Here is an 18,890-nt window from a genome sequence, read left to right as displayed (position 1 = left end):
AGCCCCCGCTCCTGTCAACCCCATGGTTGCCTTCAGCTTCCCACCCCCTAGGGGTCCCCAGTTCCCTGATTAACCCCCTCACTAATTGGCCACCAGCCCCTTGACTTTGCTGCAGGCCTTCTTGGGAGCTGAGAGCAAGGCTGCAAATTGGCTGAGTGGGATGGGTCCAGGGAATTGTGTGCATGCTGGGGGGGCGGGGGGCGGGTAAGAGCCAGCGATCTGGCTAGAGCCCATCAGGGTACCATACATCCCAGGGCTGGGGGAGTACTGACATCACACTTTCTCACAAGGGCATTCCTATTTTACATGGACTTCCACACAAAGCTACTCCTGCACACATACCACACACACACACACACACACACACACACACACACACTCTACAGGCAGGCATATGTAGGCATGTTCCCACACAGATCTACACACCAGGGCAGGAGCCACTTGCATATTTCCAGGCGTACTAAGTGCACCTACTAAGCACACACTCAAGAAGCAAACCCTTACCTGCTTGTTCAGTTGGCTGGTCAGACATGCAGAAATCACTTCTCAAGGATTCATTTTATTTTAGGCAGGGTCTCAGGTAGTCCGGGCTGGCTTTGAACTAGCTACACAGCCAAGGATGACATTACACTTCTGATCCTCTTGCCTCCATCTCCCACAAGCTGGACTCGCAGGCATGTACAATTTTGGCTTTATATGGTACAAGGGACAGAACACAAGGATCGGTGCATTCTAGACAAACACTTGACCTGAGTGTAGGTGTCCTCAGATTCCCTGCAGCTGGAATTATTATATTGGAATATATGGAAACATTATATTATCATAATTTGTTGTTGTTGTTGTTGTAAGCTGAATACCAAAAATCTAGAACCTCCTCTGGGATTTCCCCAAGTCTTAAGATAGTCATAGAAACCCTGTCAATGTTTTTTTTCTTCCTTTTTTATTTTATTTTGGTTTTTTTGAGACAGGGTTTCACTGTGTAGCCTTGGCTGTCCTGGGCTCACTTTGCAGACCAGGCTGGCCTCGAACTCACAGCAATGCACCTGCCTCTGCTTCTCGAATGCTGGGATTAAAGGCGTGTACCACCACACCCAGCTTTGTCAATGTTTTCTGAAAGCATCCTAGAGCGGTAGTGCACCCCTGTAATCCCACCCAGCACTTGTAGTGGCAGAGGTAGGCAGATCACTCTGAGTTTGAGCCGAACCTGGTCTACAAAGTGACAGCTGAGGCTACACAGAGAAACCCTGTCTCAAAAAACCAAAATGGGGGTGGGGGTGGGGTGGGAAGCAGGGCTTCCAACTTTACTTCTCAGTTCCAATTTCTGGGCCCAAGCTCATCAAGTGCTGTGTTCTTTAGAACATCAACGAGGTTTCTATTTCAACATCTGATGCCAGTTTGCTGTGTGATGCTGGGAAACCTGCTAAGCCCCTCTGTGCCTTTCCACATCTGTACAATAGGAATCAAAGGCTTTAGGTGGGTAATCCTTTCAAGTCCATGCCAAGGAACCTACTGAGCCCTTTATGGGGGCGCTCTCCTCAGGCGCACATCTGGAGCGTCACTGGCTGTAAAGATGGTGAAACGCCACAGTGGAGCGGCTGCACCCAGGACCAGGCTCAATGTCTTGCTGAACAGAGGAAGTGCAGGCCCAGACAGAAAACGGGTGAGCTTCGTGCTGGAGGAGCTCCTGCCTGGTCAGCAAGGAAATCCGCACATCTGCACTCATGTGAGAGCCTGTGTGTGTGCAGTTCACTAGGGTAGGCCAGGGGTGGTGGCTGCCTGCTGAAGTGGGAGTGTGTCTGCCCTCCTGTCACACCGGCCTGCAGTTCTGCTCTGATTCCTCAGGGGTGTTCATGCTGTTTGTGTCCTTAAGCTTCTGGCCACCACCCCACCCCCTAGGCCTCGGGGCGGGGGGGGGCGGGGGGCGGCCCAGAAATTGCTCCTGACCTCATGATCTCGGCGAGAAGTGGTTGCCAATCTCTCTGAGCAGAACTTGAGGAAATGGTGCCAGGTTGCCCTGGTGGAGAGGTGGCCAGGAGGGGGCAGTGAGCAACTGGCCGAGGCAGGCAGCCAGCTCCGCGGCTCAGGAGGACTGTTAGATGTGTCTGCAATGATGCCTGCTCCTGTAGCCGTGTGCAGGCTTGTGTCCTTGTTTTGCACAACAGCAGAGCTCTGTACACAACAGGCCTGGACTATATTCCACTCCTGGAAAATGTGTGTAAATGAACCTGCGCACGTGTGAATAGGGCAGGGTGTGCCTGCCTGGAGCCCTTCCCGAGGGAAGCCACGCTGTTCTCAAGTAGCCAAGGGCACAGGCTACTTCCCCTCCAAAGGTCTAAGATGGCTGGGGTCTCAGTCAAGCTTGCGTGACTTCAAAGAACAAAAATAACCCTCACCTGGTATTGCACCTGTAAAACTGAGTTGGGAGGGGCGGCTGAGGCAGATAAGAGCTGCAACCGTAGACACAGACACTCCCCAACCTGCGGCTGGACGGACTGCTAAGCAGTGCAAATGGCATGGCAGGCAGGGTTAGGCAACTCACTTCACCTCTCCTCAAACGGGGTACCCGTGCCTTTAAAGATAAAAGCAAGCATATGCTGCCTATAGCAGGTAGTGGGCGCTCAGTAAATGCCCATTTCCCCTAGGATGACAGTTCCAGGAGGTAAAATGACTTGTACGAGATCAGGGCGGCTGAATGGCAGCCGTGCAGCCAGCAGCCAGGCACAGGCCTCCAGCTTCCCAGAACCACACTTCTTGCTTCCCATCCCTCCGAGGGCGGCTCCGGCACCATTTTGTCTTCTGTCAGGGCGGGCGTCTGGCTGCCTGTCAGTCACCAGCTCTGGCGGCCAAGTGCTGACTAAACACAGGCCTGCGCGGGAGGGGAGTGAGGGGCTCCGCACCCCCTCCCCGGCACCCCACCTCCAGCGATGAGCTCAGAGCGGCTGGCGCAGCACTTGCTGACAGTTCAAAACTTCTGCCCCCTCTCCCGGGGTGCCCGTGGGTGACTCTGCGAACAGCAGGCGTGGTGACCCACGGTGCCTCCGACCCTGCTCTCTCTGTCTCCCTGGGCCACCCCACTGTATCTGCTGAGCCCGGTTCTGGGTGTCTGCTCATAAATTACCCCCGGGGACAGCAACCCGCAGCAGCTGTGCTAGGAAAAACCGTTGCTTCTTGGGTAGGTCATTTTGGAGGGGGGGGTGGTCAGAATACAAACCCAGCCCCCTCAGTCAGGCAAGAGACTAAACCTTTTTATCCGATTCCATTGTAAACCATTCTATTTAAGGTAAGTTGCTCGGAGACAGACAAGATGCCGGCCAGATGTTGGAAGGCAGCATCAGCATTCAGTGCGTGTGCCTCTCCTGCCTGGTGCAAGGAGCTCTGGGCAGCCAGCTCTAGGGCTGTCCTCACAGAAGGGGACCCATGCCTACAAACTAGCTACAAGCCTCCTGCCCTTGAAGCCCGCTCCTGCTGGACCCCTCACAGAAGAGTTACCTCTTCCTGGTCCCTACTCCCATGAAACACACACACAGACACCAGAGGTGACTGAATGGCTACGAAGACTTTATCAAATTATTGAAAATGTTGGCATTTAAAGTATTCATGTGTATACATAATAGTTACATGGAACCTTCAAGTCACTGGAGTACAAACATGGAACACAAAATAAGCCTGGCAGTGAAGCAGATGAAACCAGACTTGAAACAAAAAAATTGGTTGTCCTAGCCAGGTACGGCTGAGGAAGGGGATCAGAAGTTCAAGGCCATCTTCAGCTACATAGTATAGTAAGTTCAATGCCAGCCCCCTCTACCTGAAACCCTGTCTCAAAAAAAGAAAAAGTGTTTTTACCTGTATAAAAAGGGCAGAGGACAGCCACTGCGGGGGTGGCTTTATCTCACTGCTCAGATCCCCACTCCCAACCATCAGGGGGAAGGGCGGTGTTCCCACTATGTATTAGCTCACAAAATCTTGATGTGGGAAACACATGCAAGAACCATTGGAATATGTTCTTATAAATATATTTATATCAGAGAAAACAAGGCACTTAGGGAGCGCGATAGCGTTCTCTCCCATGTGTACATCATTCCAGGCAGAAAGTAAAAATTGGTTAGTTTCTCAAGTGAATTAGCTGGATAAAGTTAATACAGTAACAGAATTGTTCTCAGCCTTCACTGAGGCCCCATTAAAGTGAATGTGGCGGGAACACAGGAAAAGGCACTTCTCTGTGCAACACCTGGTCCGGGGTGGTGGGATGTGCACCAGGCAAGCTCAAGGCTTAATGCCCCCCACAAAGCTGATGTATCTCCTGGAGTGCCTGGCCCTGGCACAGCGCCTCCCTCCCCAGGCCCCGAGGTCAAGTCAGGGGCTGCAGGGACACTGTGGGAATGCTTAAACAGGGTCACCAAAGCCACAGAGACCTCAATCTGTCCAAGCTGGCGCTGGAGAGTCAGAGGATCGGCGCCACGGGAAGAGATTTCACATTAGCCCTGACAATACGCCTCAGCTCTGCTGTGACATTGGCCAGGGTCGTTTCTGAGGGCGCTGGAGCTTGGGCCAGCTGCTCAGAGCTGCCAAGGGATCCCCCACCCCCTCTCCTGGAATGAAATCATCTCATGACCAAGGCAAAGCCACAGGTCACTTCTGACACTGGAACGGGGGCAGGCTCCATGGCTTCAGCACTTTAGAGTCCTCATGGGCTTTACAACACTCTCAGCAACCTCAGCCCAGTCCAAATCATCACTAAACTTTGTGTTCTACTTACAGGTTCCATAAACATACCTACCTGCACTGGGTCCTTTATTATTTTAAAGGGCTCTGGGCTTAAAGAAGCATGTTTTAATTTTTTTCAGGGGGGTATGCATATGCCTAAGTAGAGCGTAGAGGACCTCTTAGCTGACTGGGTCCCCAGCCCCCCAAGCTGAGGAAGCTCCACAAGGCCGGCTGCTACAAAGCCCAGAGCCTGGCTGCATGGATTTTAATGAGAGCGTCAGGCAGAGCTGTGCTGTTGCTCTCCGGGACTTGCAGATCATTACCAAACCAGCTGTAGGATGAGAACACAGCACATCGAAACCCTAGGAGGTCACTGAGCTAATGATCTAATCCTACCTTCGGCAGACAGGGCCCCTCCCCACCTCCTCCGCCCCTGGTCTTTCCTGGTGGACTCTGTCCATTGCAGAAGCCAGGCCAGTACCGCCCCTTCAAGGTCGGAAGAGAACCACAGTGAGCTGCTTTGGCTCCTCTTTCCCGGAGAGCAGGAGGAGGGGAGTAATTTAGTCAAAACCATTAGGCTCAAATGCTGGCCTGGCCAGGCCCCAGGGCTTCTATTTGGAAGGACCACTGCCCTCCCCTGCCTCTCCAGCTGCAGCTGAGGTACCAGGTACTGTCAACAGCCATTTTAAGGTTCTGATGAAAGCACCTTCAGCTTCTAAGGCACAGGGCAGGAAACATGCGCAGCATGGAGGGCCAAGCCCTGTGCCAGACACTGCATCAGGAGGGGACCGGATGCCGTGGACACATAGAGCACTCTGGAGTAGCCACAGCAGGAAGTCCTGCTGGCACCTGCGTGCTTCGTCCCTACCTCTGAGTTGAAGAAAGGAGGCAGAGGGGAGGCCCTAGGCAAGTGCGGGCAGCAGTGCCCGCGACTGCTGTCTCCTCAAGCCAGGGGGGTTTATGAGGGCTTTGGCAATTACTACAACCATTTGCTGTGCTGGGTAGAGACAGATCCTGTTTCTCTTTGTTTCAGGCGCTGAAGCCAGAGAAGCCGATTTCAGCACAAGAGGCCACACAATAGTTGGGGCAGAAGAGACGAAACCTTGCTGGTGGCCAGGGCTGCTCAGTTTCCCCCTGAATAATAGCACCTGTGTATTGGTTCTGAGATGGGCCTTAGAGGGGAGGGGGGTCAGCATCACCATGCACAGTGAGGTGGGGAGCCAGGAGGAAGATCCTGGGTCCTTCTGCCTTTCAGCCTTCTTCATGGCTGCCAGGTCCCCCCAGGCAGGTACCTGCTGAGGCTGCCAGCCCGAGGGACTGAAGTTTCTACAGCTGGCAGAACCTATGCTTAAACTGAGGAAACAAAGGGGGGAGGGAGCTGCAGTGAACTGAAAGCTGCACCTGCCAAGGCTGCTGCCCCACTCCTCCTCTCTATTCTGGTTGCCCAGCACAGCTCCCATGCCACATGACTGGCTGGAGATAGAAAGGGGAAATAAACGGTTACATGAGAGGGCGTGAGTGTCAAAGCTGTACTAGCGGGGCTGGCACAGGCTGTGAGCCCTCCAAACGAGACCCCTGCATTCGGGCAGCCTGGAGGAGAATGGAGCCAGGGCCACTCTGCCCAGACTCCAGCAGGTGCTCATTATTTGGTCCCAGAAAACACAGGTGACTTGGAAACAGGAAGCCTGGGCTCTTGCTCTACCACTATCTGGGTGACCTTGAGAGTTACTTCTCACCTTAGCCTCAGCATCCTGAGAGGGCAGGACCCAAGGTGTTCCCTACTCTTCCAGTCCTGTGGTGCCACACCTTCAAGTTTTGACCCTGACAGTCAACAGAGAGGCCCAAGTCCCTGTGTGTCAGGGCTAGTTTGGTCATGATAATATCAGAGGTTAAAACTGGGCTGGGCAGTGTAAAGGCACCTAGGGTAGGAAGGGGCATGCAAAGGACACCTGAACACCACCCTCACCAAGAAGGAGCATAGAGAAAGCAACAGCCTCAGCCTTCAGAATGGCATCACCACCAGGCAGAGGAGCGAGCCATTCTTTAGGGGCCTGATGCCTTCTGGAACAAAGGCATCCAGACAGCTGAACAGAAGCAGCCCTACCCTGCAGAGGGCTGAGGCAGCCTAGTTGCCAGGGCACTTGGCCTGCTCCATGCTCTCAGCACAGAAGAGGGACCAGTTGTGTCCACACAGGCTCTGCCCACTGCTTTAAGACCAGGAGGTGAACAGCATTATTTGAAGTAGCTAACTACAAGAGTTTTGAGGGAGGCCATGGGTTAAAATGGTTATTAGGGGAAGGCACTATCTCCAGTTGAAACCCAACCAAAGGGATTTGCTGTAGGGTTTTTCCTTCCTTTCAATATTTAAGAGTTACCCAGAGGAGGAGGGATCAGCTCAGCCATGGACCCTCAGGAGCTCACAGACAGGGAGGGAGGAAGGAAGTCCATGGTAATTTGGAGGAAGCACTCAGATAGATCTTTGGTTGCTCCAGAAAAGGCTTTGGCCCCTTGCAATTCTTTGTCCCCCATCTTCCCCTCACGAGACTGTTACAGCTGGTATAAAGAAGGCAGGTAGGAAGGATAGAAGAAGGAATGTGGGCAACAGGCAGAATGTTAATCCGACCAGTCGTCTTCATCAAACTCAGAGGAATCATCTTCGGAGTCGCTGTACTCAACAGCAATGCGACGTGACAGGATGGTAGCCACGTCATTGCCCACCACATCACGCTTTTCCTGCTCCCGCTGCTCTTCAACCCTTCGTAGCTGAAAGCCTAATGGGAGAGGGAGCAGGGTTAAGAAGCACGGCCCTAGCCTCAGAATCCTCTAGAACTGGGTCTGAGCACTGGCTGCTGATCAGGACAGAATTGTAAGGACTGAGAAAGAAGGAGCCCTGCAGAAGCAAGATAAAAAGGAAAGACAGGGCTTATGGAGTCTGCATCCCTGGGGTGTGGGCATCTCCAAAAGGACGCCTGCTGTTCTTCCTGGCTGTGCAAATGGTCCTTTTCTTAGCAGGCTTCTGAAGCTGGAGAGCCACCCCACCCCATCAGGCAAGCGCTCAGACTACTCAGTCCCTAGGTACAGCAGGGTGCAGAGGGTCACCAACAGAACAGACACACCAAACCCTTGAGACCAAACCTGGCCCTGATGAGGGATGGAGAAGGAGAGGGAGAAAGAGGGAGAGAGAGGAAGAGAGGGAGGGAGAGAGGGTGAGAGAGAGAGAAGGAGAGGGAGGGAGAGGGTTGGTGGAGGAGGGAAGGAAGTTGATGGCAGGGAGAAGAGAGGGGAAGGGAAGAAAAGAAAACAAAGGACGGGAAGAGATGGCAGTGGAGGGACGAGAGAGCAGAGAAGACAGCTGAAACTGAGGCTGGCTGAAAAGTTGCCTGATGGGACAGTGATTCATTTTCCTCTGGAGATCTTTTCCCAAGAAAAAGTATGCATGTAAACACACAATGTGCTCATTTCAAAGAATCCCAGGATCCGAGTGTTAAAATAATCCACATTCAACAGATTAAGAAAGAACTCTAGTGCCCCATATTTGACCACTTCCCTGTGGTGGGGAGGCCTGATGGTACTCAGACAAAGAATAGGCAGACTACCAAGATGAGACTTGATAGGCTGTCACCATATGGTAGGGGAGGAGGTCCCCTTCTGTCACAGACCTAAGTGAGGGGAATAGGGTAAAAGAGGGAGGGAGGGCGGACTGGAGGAAACAAGCAAGGGGATAACAACTGAAATGTAATCTGAATAAGTTAATTAAAAAAAAGAAAGAAAGAAAGAAAGAAAGAAAGAAAGAAAGAAAGAAAGAAAGAAAGAACGAACTCTCAATCTCAGTATCTTTAGGGAAGCTCCAACCCCGCCACCGGATCTAATCTCTCAGCTATCCAGGAAAGCTGTTCCCTAGTCAAGATCCTGACTCCCCACCTCAGCTCCAGAAAGGGTGTGTGTGCCCAGACCCACCACTGGGGTTTACCTTGACGGATGGCAGAAAGCAGGTCACTGCGCGCATCACTCACAGCAGGCAATGAGGACTTGGGCTTGGTGGCATCAGAAAGAGGTGGTGGTGGTGCGGCAGGCTGGCCATCAGCACCACTGAAGGGGAGAGGCGGGGGCCCTGGAGGTGGAGGAGGAGGGGGAGGGGGAGGAGACCCTCCAGATGGTTGGGACAAGGGAGGTGGTGGCATTGGGTAGTCAGTTGCCGGTGGAGGGGGAGGTGGTGGAGGGGCAGCAAAATCAGGGTGAGGTGGGAAAGATGGAGGTGATGGTGGTGGAGGGGTCCCAGGAGATGCGAACCCCATTGGTGGCAGTGGAGGAGGCACGCCCATTGGAGGTGGAGGTGGAGGAGCAGGTGGAGGCGCAAAACCAGGTTTGGGGCCTGGTGGAGAGCCCAGAGGAGGAGCCGGGGGTGGATGGCTTGGGCTGACCACGCTGGTTCTTTTGGGTCCAGCTAAGACAGATCCTCTTTGGTTTTCTGCAGGGTAGCTAAAAGAGACAAGACACCGTCATAAACACCGTGCTGAGCATGGGCCCTTCTTAGTCCAGTCTCATTTCACTTTGGCTCAGACAGATAGAAACAGTCAAAACAGATCAGCAAGGAAATGGGCAGCATTGTGGGGAAGGAACCTTCTAGCAGAAGAGGAGCACAAGCAGAACTGGGGGCAACTATCAGAGGATGGCCCATCAGGCAGACATCTCTTAGGTGTCTCCCCCCCCCCCCTTTTAAAGGTTTTTCAAAACAGGGTTTCCCTTGATGAGTTGTGCCCTCAACCCCTGTCACTATGTAATCCTGATGGCCTAGCACTCACTACGTAGCCCAGGCTGGCCTTACATTTCTTACCCTCCTGCCCCGCTGCGCAGCATTACTTGTGTTGGCCAGCACACCTAGCTCATGCTTTAGGGTAAACTGGACAGAAGAGTGAGCTGAAGCAGCAGGGAAAGACAGCTGCCTATTATGAAAGCTGGTGCGCATCTTAGGGAAGTTCACCTGTAACACGGGGGCAACAACAACATGGCCAAATTTCATAATGCCACCCACTACCTGCATGCTCTTGCCCCAAGCCATTTAGTGGTCCTGACTTAGCTTCTCAGCTCTTTTGTTCCTGAGTGTTTTACTACCCAGGATGGGTGGAAGAGGTGCTACCATTTACCTGAATTCTGCTGGTGGGGGAGGCAAGTTGTCTTCAGAGAAGGAAGGAGAAGGTGAAGAGGTGGAGTCTGACTGTGGCGGGTGGTGGGTAGCTGGCTGCATCCACATTTTCAACAGAGCCAATGCTGCCATTCTGGTACACCAAGGCAGATGAGTACCTGCTAACACACCCGATGTCAGCGTTGTCTTGTAAGACTCTAGCCCCCCCCCCCCCCCGAAAAAAAAGACTCTAGTTCCTAAACCAGGCACGGTGGTGCACGCCTGTAACCTCAGCACTCGGGAGGCAAGGGCAAGCGGATTGCTATGAATTCCAGGCCAGGCTGGCCTACAGGCCACGTTCTAGGCAGCCAGAACTACATAGAGAGACCATTGGGGGGTGGGGGGGGAGCAGTGTGCTAGAGCTATCTGCATGAAAACACATCCCTAGAATGCTGGGCCCTGAGTGAACTGGCTTTGGATGAACATCACAACTTCATACAAACATGAACACATCAAGCAGAAAGCCTCCATACTAGGACAAGTACACTGGGCACCAGCTGGCAAAGCTGGCCTCTTGTGCCTCCTCTTCCTCTCCTCTCCTCCATTGCTGGGCTCTTCAGAGCTCATCAACAGGTCTGAGGAACAGAGTTGTGGAGGCGTGACTAGATCAGATGACGCTCTAGAGTGAAAAACCCTCCAGCCTGGGCACAGCTCCCTGACAGCTTCACCCACAAGCATTATAGGCTAGCCTCAGAGCGGGCTCCAAACCTCCAGGGAAATGGGGGGGGGGAGGGAGCAGAGGGAGGCCAGCTCCTCTTCTTCACTACCGAAGACTCAAAATGAGATATACATTTTTGACAGTTGGCATTGTGGCCTTAAGAGTCACTAATCCAGGCCAGGCGTGGTGGCGCACGCCTTTAATCCCAGCATTTGGGAGGCAGAGGCGGGTAGATCGATGTGAGTTTGAGGCCAGCCTGGTCTACAAAGTGAGTCCAGGATGGCCAAGGCTACACAGAGAAACCCTGTCTTAGAAAAAAGAGTCACTAATCCTATTGCTGCATGCCTACCAGAACAAACTGGGGCTGTGAGGCAAAGCGGAGAACCCCTTACTGGGGCTTAAGGCCCTTAGCACTGGCTTCCCTGTACAGGTTCCCTCCCCTCTCACCACCTTCATCACGCTTATAACACAAATCTCTGAATCCAGGAAGACAGGTGTCACAAGTGTCAGGGTTTTTAAACGTCAAGATTTTCATGGTAGAGTTATTCCTAAAAGCAAGAACAACTCAACTCTTTCCTTTTATCACTCCTCAGCACCCAGTATGGGCTGGCATGGTCCTTCGACAGCCAGAATGCAATGACTTTTAAAGCCAGGGTGACACACCAAGCAGCCATGGTGACGTGCCTTTGAATGTCACAGGGGTCAGACATCAGGATAAGCATCAAACCAAGCCTTAAAACTATTCTGCCCCTTTAAACTACCACAGTGATTTGATATTGGAAAATGGATTCCTCCTGCCTCCCCACAGAGGCCCGGCAACCCTTCTCACACTGACTCTGAGCTCTGCACTGTAGTCCTCTGGCTAGCCTCTCTCCCAAGAGTGACTGAAAATTTGTTTTGGAAGCCTACACAGCTTGTCTGCTCTGCCCCTCCCATGCCTAGCCGAGCTCCTCAGCACAACTTTCATGTGTGCTCTGGAGGCAAAGGGCTCCCAAGAGCACCTTTCTTGCTTTTCCAATCTTACCTCAAGACCCCTAGGTATACTGGTTTCTGGCAGAGCAATGGCGTTAGAAGCCATGGGCCTTCCCTTTCAGACCACTCCACTCACCTCTTTAAACTGCTGAGTCTCCTGACTTAGTTAGAACCTGAATCACCAGATGGATACTCCTAAAAGCAGTTCATTACCAGCTGTGCTGGCCTAAACCCTACAGCTGCTTTCCGAGGGTGGGAACAGTGTCATGCCAGAGCCTACTGTCCTGACGTCCCCGTCAGAGAACCTAGAAAACATCACCTACCCAGAAGATCCCAGCTTGTCTTTGGACTCTACAAATTCCTGTCCCATCTTCATCTTCTCCCACTCTTCCTTACGTGTCTTGATTTTACGTGGGTTTACATTCCCTCTATTCGGATTATCTTTCTTTTCTTTCTATAATGAAAAGGAACAGAAAAACCTTTGTAAAACATTTTCCAAAATGCTTCATTAAAATTCTACCATCTTCATGGACACACACTCAGGAGATGATTTGCCTAGACAACGCCTGATAGCAGCCAGCTATACAGGACTACCAGGTTTGCAGTGACCTAGAGGCCTCACAATTCAAACCACCTCCAGGGCAAAGCATTTGCTCAGCCTCGTACACAAGCACCTCTGCCAAAGGAAGCCACAGCTGCCTCCCTGGGCAACTGTCTCGCATCTCTAGGCGGCTCTAATTGTAAGTTAGTAAACACTTATTTGTTATTTGCTGTATCACAAAGATCACTCAAGAGGTGAGGACGGACAGCTCCAGAGATCTGGGATAGATACCAAGAAATAGTTAAAAACAAAACAAAACAAAAACCACTGCAGGATTTTCCAGCTCCTGCAGCTGCAATAGCCCCTGGCACTCTCTTGGGCCTGCTGACAGCCATGCTAATGGGATTGCGAGGTCAGAGAGCTGGCGGGTCCTGCAGCACCAAGCCTAAAGAGAATGAAGCATCTCCACAAACAGGCAGCCCTGGCTCCGCCCACCAGGAGTGAAGGGGTTAACCACCTCCTGTTGTAAACCAAATATTGCAGAACCTGCTTGTCTCAGAGAAATGAGCCACAGAACTGTTAGGGGTGAGACCAGGCTAGCAGAGTGTCCAGCAGGGTCAGGTGCAAATTGCAAGAAAAATAAATGGTGAACAGAAAAGCCAATTCCTAAAGCTCGGCTCAAATATACTCTACTGTTAAATAGTGCAGGGGAACAAGCATATTTTTGGTGTGATTTATACTTTCATCTTGGTGGTATTTGGGGTGTGGACACAATTCTTTCTTTCTTTCTTTCTTTCTTTCTTTCTTTCTTTCTTTCTTTCTTAAAAGAGTTTTACCTGGCATCCAAGCAAGCAGCCACATGGAATTACTTCACATAAGCCTGGCTTCCTTTTTATCCCCCCTTACAACCGTGCCTACTGATGTGTGGAACAGAGGCCCTTTTCCCTCACCCTATGCTTTCTCTTCTCTTTCATGATATCCTTGGTGTCCTGCAGCATCTTCTCCTTCCAAAGATCAAAGAAGTACGAAGGGTTGGTGTAGAATTTGAGTGCCTCTTTTCCATCATCCCTGGGATAGAAATGAAGACAAGTAGCTGTCAGTAGACAGATGAGCTCCAACCAAATCCAATATCCCAAACACCAACCAGTTAGCAGTTTTTACACTAAGGAACCAGGAAGCGATTCACAGCGATTGCACACTTCCTCTCCCATGCCAGAGTCTCCATGGCTGCGAACAGTGCCCGTCCACTCCTCACAAACCTTTCTTAGCCTTACCTTCCATTCCCACGCAGGAGTCTGCATGGTCAGGACAAGAGCAAGTGAGAGCAGCAGGCATTTGACTGCTCCTAATCCCCTGCACAGTTACAGACGCTCCGTAAAGATATCTGGGCACTGTGCACCTCTAAGGAGATCTCTGCCACTGGCTCCCCAGGACTCTGCAGGAAGCACTGAGGTCTTTCCATCCAGCTGAGCCCTGTGCACTCGTGTCTCCGTGTGCAGTTGCTCTTCTAGACACAGATGAGGACCCGAGCACACTGCTATGTATTGATCTCTTCTAGAGTAGTTCAGTGTCCAACATTACTCCAAGGAGAGCCACTGAACACAAACGGCCAGCTGTTTTAAAACCCCAAGATCAATCTGGAGGCAGAGCCAGGCAGGTCTTTGAGTTTAAGGCCAGCCTGATTGGGGGGGGGGGGCAGACACACACACACACACACACACACACACACACACACACACACACACACACACACACACACGTCTGTATGTTCCAGGACAGCCAGGGCTACACAGGAAAGTCCTTTCTCAAACAACAACAAAAAGACCACAAGAGACTGGGCGTGGTGGCACACGCTTTTAATCCCAGCACTGGGGAAGCAGAGGCAGGTGGATCGCTGTGAGTTTGAGGCCAGCCTGATCTACAAAGCGAGTCTAGGACAGCCAAGCCACACAGAGAAACTGTCTTAAAAAAAAAAAAAGAAAAGAAAAAAGAAAAAAAAAAAGGCAAAATAAACAAACAAAAATAAGACCACAAGGTCTTAGTGGGCATTGCTGTAAGTAGTACAAAGTGAGCTACAAGTGTGGATGTAAGAGTAATTTGCCATACTTGGTTATCCTGACTAGAACCTCCCACTTTAACATGGCAAAGCCTCCACTGCTCAGAAAGCACATGCTTCAGGATGCAGGACTGTCATTATTCTAGAAGCCAGGAGTGGAGGTGCATGGCTATAATCCCGGTACTTAGGAGGCAGAAAGAGAAACATCAGAAGTTCAAAGCCAGCTTAGACTATGTAGAGAGAGCCTGTCACAAAGAGAACCACACATGCCAAACACCTAAAAAGCTAGTCCAAGGACAGCTTGGAAGGCTCTGTGACACAGAGAAACCCCCATCTCAAAAAAACAAAAGAGTGTGGGCCAGGCATAGTGGTGCATGCCTTTAATGCCAGCACTCAGGAGGCAGAGGCAGGAGGATCATTGTGAGTTCAAGGCCAGCCTGGTCTACAAAGTGAGTCTAAGATAGCCAAGGCTACACAAAGAAACCCTATCTTGAAAAACAAAACAAAAACCAAAAACAAACAAAACAAAACAAAACAAAACAAAGGAATTGGTGCTTTGCCTGCACGTATGTCTGTGGGTGTCAGATCTTGGAGTTCCAGACAGTTGTGAGCTGCCACGTGGTTACTAGGAATTGAACCTGGGTCCTCCGGAAGAACAGCCAGTGTTCCCAACCGCTGAGCCATCTCTCCAGCCCAAAGAATGCACTTCTAAATCAAACACTAATAGTTCCTTTTTTTTTTTTAGTTTTTTGAGACAGGGTTCCTCTGTGCAGTCATGGCTGTCCTGGACTCACTTTGTAGACCAGGCTGGCTTTGAACTCCCAGTGATCTGTCTGCCTCTGCCTCCCGAGTGCTGGGATTAAAGGCATGTACCACCATGCCCAGCCTTGAATTCTTACAGGTACACACACTGCTTTTCAGTGTGCCCATATCTGAGCGATAACACCCACCTCTGGCTACCTGTAATTACTTTTTACCCGCTCCAAAGGTATTTATTTATGGATCCATGAAAGAGAAATATTCACTTTCTACTTCTGCTCAGTTGGCCTGTGCAGGATGACAACATTACCAACTCACCAGAGGACTCTTAAGTTGTCTTTAAGGCTACCTTCTTCCTCTCCCATGTCTATCTACAGCAGGGTAGGTCCTTACAGAAGAAAATATCCAAAGGGTGTTCACAACGAAGTAACACTCACTGAGAAGAAGGCTCCCCTGTGCCCAGTGCAGCCAGTCTGAGGCTGCTCCCACTGACTGGCCCAAACATCTGGCAATCTAGAGTTTTCCGAGCAAGTGGAAGCCCTCGGGACTCCGTGCTGCAGGACTGCCTGCGAACAAGTCCTTTTGCTTCTGCAGTAAGTAAATTCCTTGGATGGACTCCAGATGGACTTGCTTTTACCAAATTACACTCTGCAGCATGCAGTGGTGCAGCCAACTTTCAATATCTAGGCGATATTAGAGTGGGCGTTGTCTTTGCTGCTGTAAGTACCTCTGGGGTGGGCAGGAAGCTCACGACTGTGCTCCGATATCAACATTATCTTTTGATATTTCAGACAATGGAGACCGGTTACCTGTAAGGACTCAGATTGTTGAGGGGGGGAGGAGCATCACAGCTGGTGTAGGTTTCCAAGACAGGCACTGGGAGAGAATTCCTGTCAAAAAGCTTCTGGTCTTGGGTGGTAGAGCTTCTGAAGGCCTTCCGAGTGTTGATTCCTTGTAGTGACACTGAGAGAAGATGGAAGGCGTCAGAAAATGGACGACAGGCGTCAGAAAATGGACGACAGGCTATTTGAGCCAACGCCGTCAGAGGCGCCTCAGCTGCTGCATTTCTTGGTTTCTTGGCTGCACGTCTGCAGCCAGGTTTTTTTTTTCCCTCCCCCTCTGGGGAAGCCCCACAAGGCTGTCAGCAGCCCAGCTATTTCATGACTGAACAGAATGAAGCAACACAAAGGTTTCCTATGTGACCAGATCTTGCAGGCCTCTCCTTAGGTGAAACGAATCTTCCAAGTACTTTTATGGTAGCAAAACGCCGTTGAGGGGAAGGAAATGTGAGAACAAGGGAATTGGGGCCTGGGAGAAAGGGAGTGTGGGTGTGTGGAAGAGCTAAAAAGGTTCTTTACACCATCCAGGCTTATGTGCTTTAAAGCAGAACTGCACCAGTCTCTCTGATTTCTCCCCTTGCTTTCTAACAAACCAGCGGCACAATTCTCAGACAGTGCTCTCCAGCCCGCGGCTCTGGCTCCGTCTCCTTACCTTCTTCTTCCTTGGGATCCAGCTGAGTGACTTTAACTTGCACTCGGTCAACCCGCTCAGCAAGGGAGTTTACTCGGGAGGCAAAGGCACTTGCCTGAGTGCAAATCTCTCCGAACATGTCCTCTGCGTACTTACCTAGAGAGAGCAGAGCCCATGTCACTAGTGCATAGGAGTGACAAAACCACAAATCCAGTGACTGAAGAGTGTATCGTCCACCAAACACACATGCATATACTTGTTCTTGGAGAAAGAGCTACTCACCACAGCCTGGCTGCTCTGTGTACACAGTCTATAAGTAATAGAACCTTTTTGGTAAATTCTGGACAAACATGAAATTCAAAGCAGTTTGAAAAAATCAAAAGGTGTAATGTCAACAATTAGCCCTGGGAGGCAGACAGTGTATGGCATCTGTCCGTGGCTCTCAGCCCCCACCCCCCCTGTGAAGCACCTTGTACAATGGCTCTGGACGGCAGCCTGAGCCTTAAGAGAGGCTACCAGGTGCCCGTGATTAATACACTAGATAAGAAATTACCTCCTCAGTAGAATTTCAAAGTCCACTGAAAAGTAAGATGAGGGCATCTCTAAGGGGCCTGAACCTCCACACCCCACCCCGAGATGCAGATGCGGAACTTCTTCTAAGGGTGAGAAGGTCACCTAGCTTTCTCTAACCCACAGCTTTCAAAGTCTTTGCTCCAGGTTACACCTTCAAATCTACACCCCAGGGAGCCAGTGAAAAGTGGAAACGCTCAAGCCCTCCCTGAAAAACAACACACCACTGGTCTTTTTCCACAACGGTTAGTCTCACTTTTTAAGAACAAGAAAAGAGTTCTGTACTTTCAACCCTGAATGCAAGGAGGATTTGCAGCCAAAGAAACAGCAAGTTGGCACTCCCTCCATATTGTTATTCCGAGCCACAAGGTACTTTCTGACTAGGAACAGAAGGGCATGAACGGGTAAATTACCATCTCAGTCTTTACTCACATAAATGACTGCCCAACCTAAAGATATTTTGAGACTTATTTAAAGTAAGTTCTCATTTTTTTTCACCTTCACTTCTAAGCTTAGTACATATTTGAGAGGGAATTAGGCTAGCCTAGACTGAAAGGCTGAAACCACACCCTCAGGGTGGACTGTAGCTAACCTTTCCAGTGGGACCCAGAGGGCAAGTGCATGGTGAATAAGGAGGTTGGTGAAGAGGTCCTAATCCTGAATACTGCATTGTCCCATGCAGCAACAGTGACAGGGGAATTCCTGAACTCAAAGGACTCAAAAGAGGGCAAAACAAACAAACAAACAAACAAAACAACAACAAAAACCTGCATCTCTGCTCTACAGGTAAAGGGTCCCATTTTATCTCTGTTGATTCTATGGCAGTGTCCCTGCTCCACCAAGTCATGAGAAATAGTTTGGAAACAAAGAAACAGGCAGAATTAGGCATGAAAATAGACCAGTCTTTAAAATGCCCAACTGTGGGAGGCCAGGAGGATTGCTGTTAATTCAAGGCCAGCCTGGGCTACACAGTGGGACCCTGCTTCAAACAAAATGAGCAAAAATTCAACTGCTCTGGCAAAAAAGAAACACACACGTCAAATTATCTTTCTGTCTCCCAGAGAGGACTCAGATTTTCTGTTCCTTAGTAAAGGAGTCGGAGGAGGGTGACTGTTTGGTGTCAGGTAAAATCTCACAAAGGACCTCAAGATACAAAACTGGTAACTTTTTTTTTCTTTCTTGAGACATGGTCTCATTATGTAGACCTTCTGGCTGGGGGCTGGCAGTGTAGACAAGAACTTTGAAAACTGAGTTAGAGAACATACGGTGACCTTCTCACCCTTAGAAGAAGTTCTGTATCTGTCTGGGTGTGGACGTAACTTCAGGCCCCTCAGAGATGCCCCCATCTTGGTTTCAAATTCTACTGAGGAAGTAATTTCATATCGTATCTAGTGTATTAATCATGGACACCTGGTTGTTCCTATTAACTCCCAGGCTGCTCTCCAGAGCCATTGTACAAGGTATCTTTAACTCAGAGATCTGCCTGCCTCTGCCCTCCAAGTGCTAGGATTAAAGGTGTGTGTCCAGCCTTTTTCTTTTTCTTTCTTCCTTCCTTCCTTGTTGTTTGAGACAGGGTTTCTCACTGTAGACCTGGCTGTGCTCTGTAGACCAGGCTGGCCTTGAACTTACAACGATCCGCCTGCCTCTGCTTGGAGAAAAGGCCTGTGCCACCACTGCTGGCCTCTTCTCTCCCACCTTTTTGTTTTTTGTTTTTGTTTTGTTTTTTTGAGACAGGATTTTTCTTGTAGTCCTGGCTGTCCTGGACTCACTTTGTAGACCAGGCTGGCCTCAAACTCACAGAGCTCCACCTGCCTCTGGCTCCCGAGTGCTGGGATTACAGGCCTGTGCCCACCTTGCCCGGCTTCTTCCCATGTTTAAGAGTGAGTGAGGAAGGTAGGATGAAGGCTTTCCCACTGCAACACCAGGTCAGGCCCTGGGCAGACTCAAGAATCACACTCCGGGAAATGGGAAGAGCAAT

The 18,890-nt window shown here is 50.6% G+C and overlaps 1 protein-coding gene across 1 annotated transcript in view; it reads right to left on the bottom strand.

Moving 5' to 3' along the window:
* Positions 1 to 6,816: 6,816 nt before the first annotated feature.
* The window catches only part of Wasf2 (WASP family member 2), a 37,794-nt gene continuing 25,720 nt past the window's right edge, over positions 6,817 to 18,890 (bottom strand). Inside the window, 8 exon segments of the mRNA XM_051172083.1 lie at positions 6,817 to 7,475; positions 8,675 to 9,183; positions 9,849 to 9,928; positions 9,930 to 10,005; positions 11,840 to 11,970; positions 13,008 to 13,125; positions 15,682 to 15,835; positions 16,364 to 16,498. Of these exon segments, the coding sequence (XP_051028040.1) occupies positions 7,318 to 7,475; positions 8,675 to 9,183; positions 9,849 to 9,928; positions 9,930 to 10,005; positions 11,840 to 11,970; positions 13,008 to 13,125; positions 15,682 to 15,835; positions 16,364 to 16,498 (1,361 nt within the window). The 3' untranslated portion in view covers positions 6,817 to 7,317.

The sequence above is a fragment of the Acomys russatus genome, chromosome 29, assembly GCF_903995435.1.
Source record: "Acomys russatus chromosome 29, mAcoRus1.1, whole genome shotgun sequence".
NCBI lineage: Eukaryota > Metazoa > Chordata > Mammalia > Rodentia > Muridae > Acomys > Acomys russatus.
Note: the sequence above shows the minus strand (reverse complement) of the source record. Positions and strands in the feature narration are given on the sequence as shown.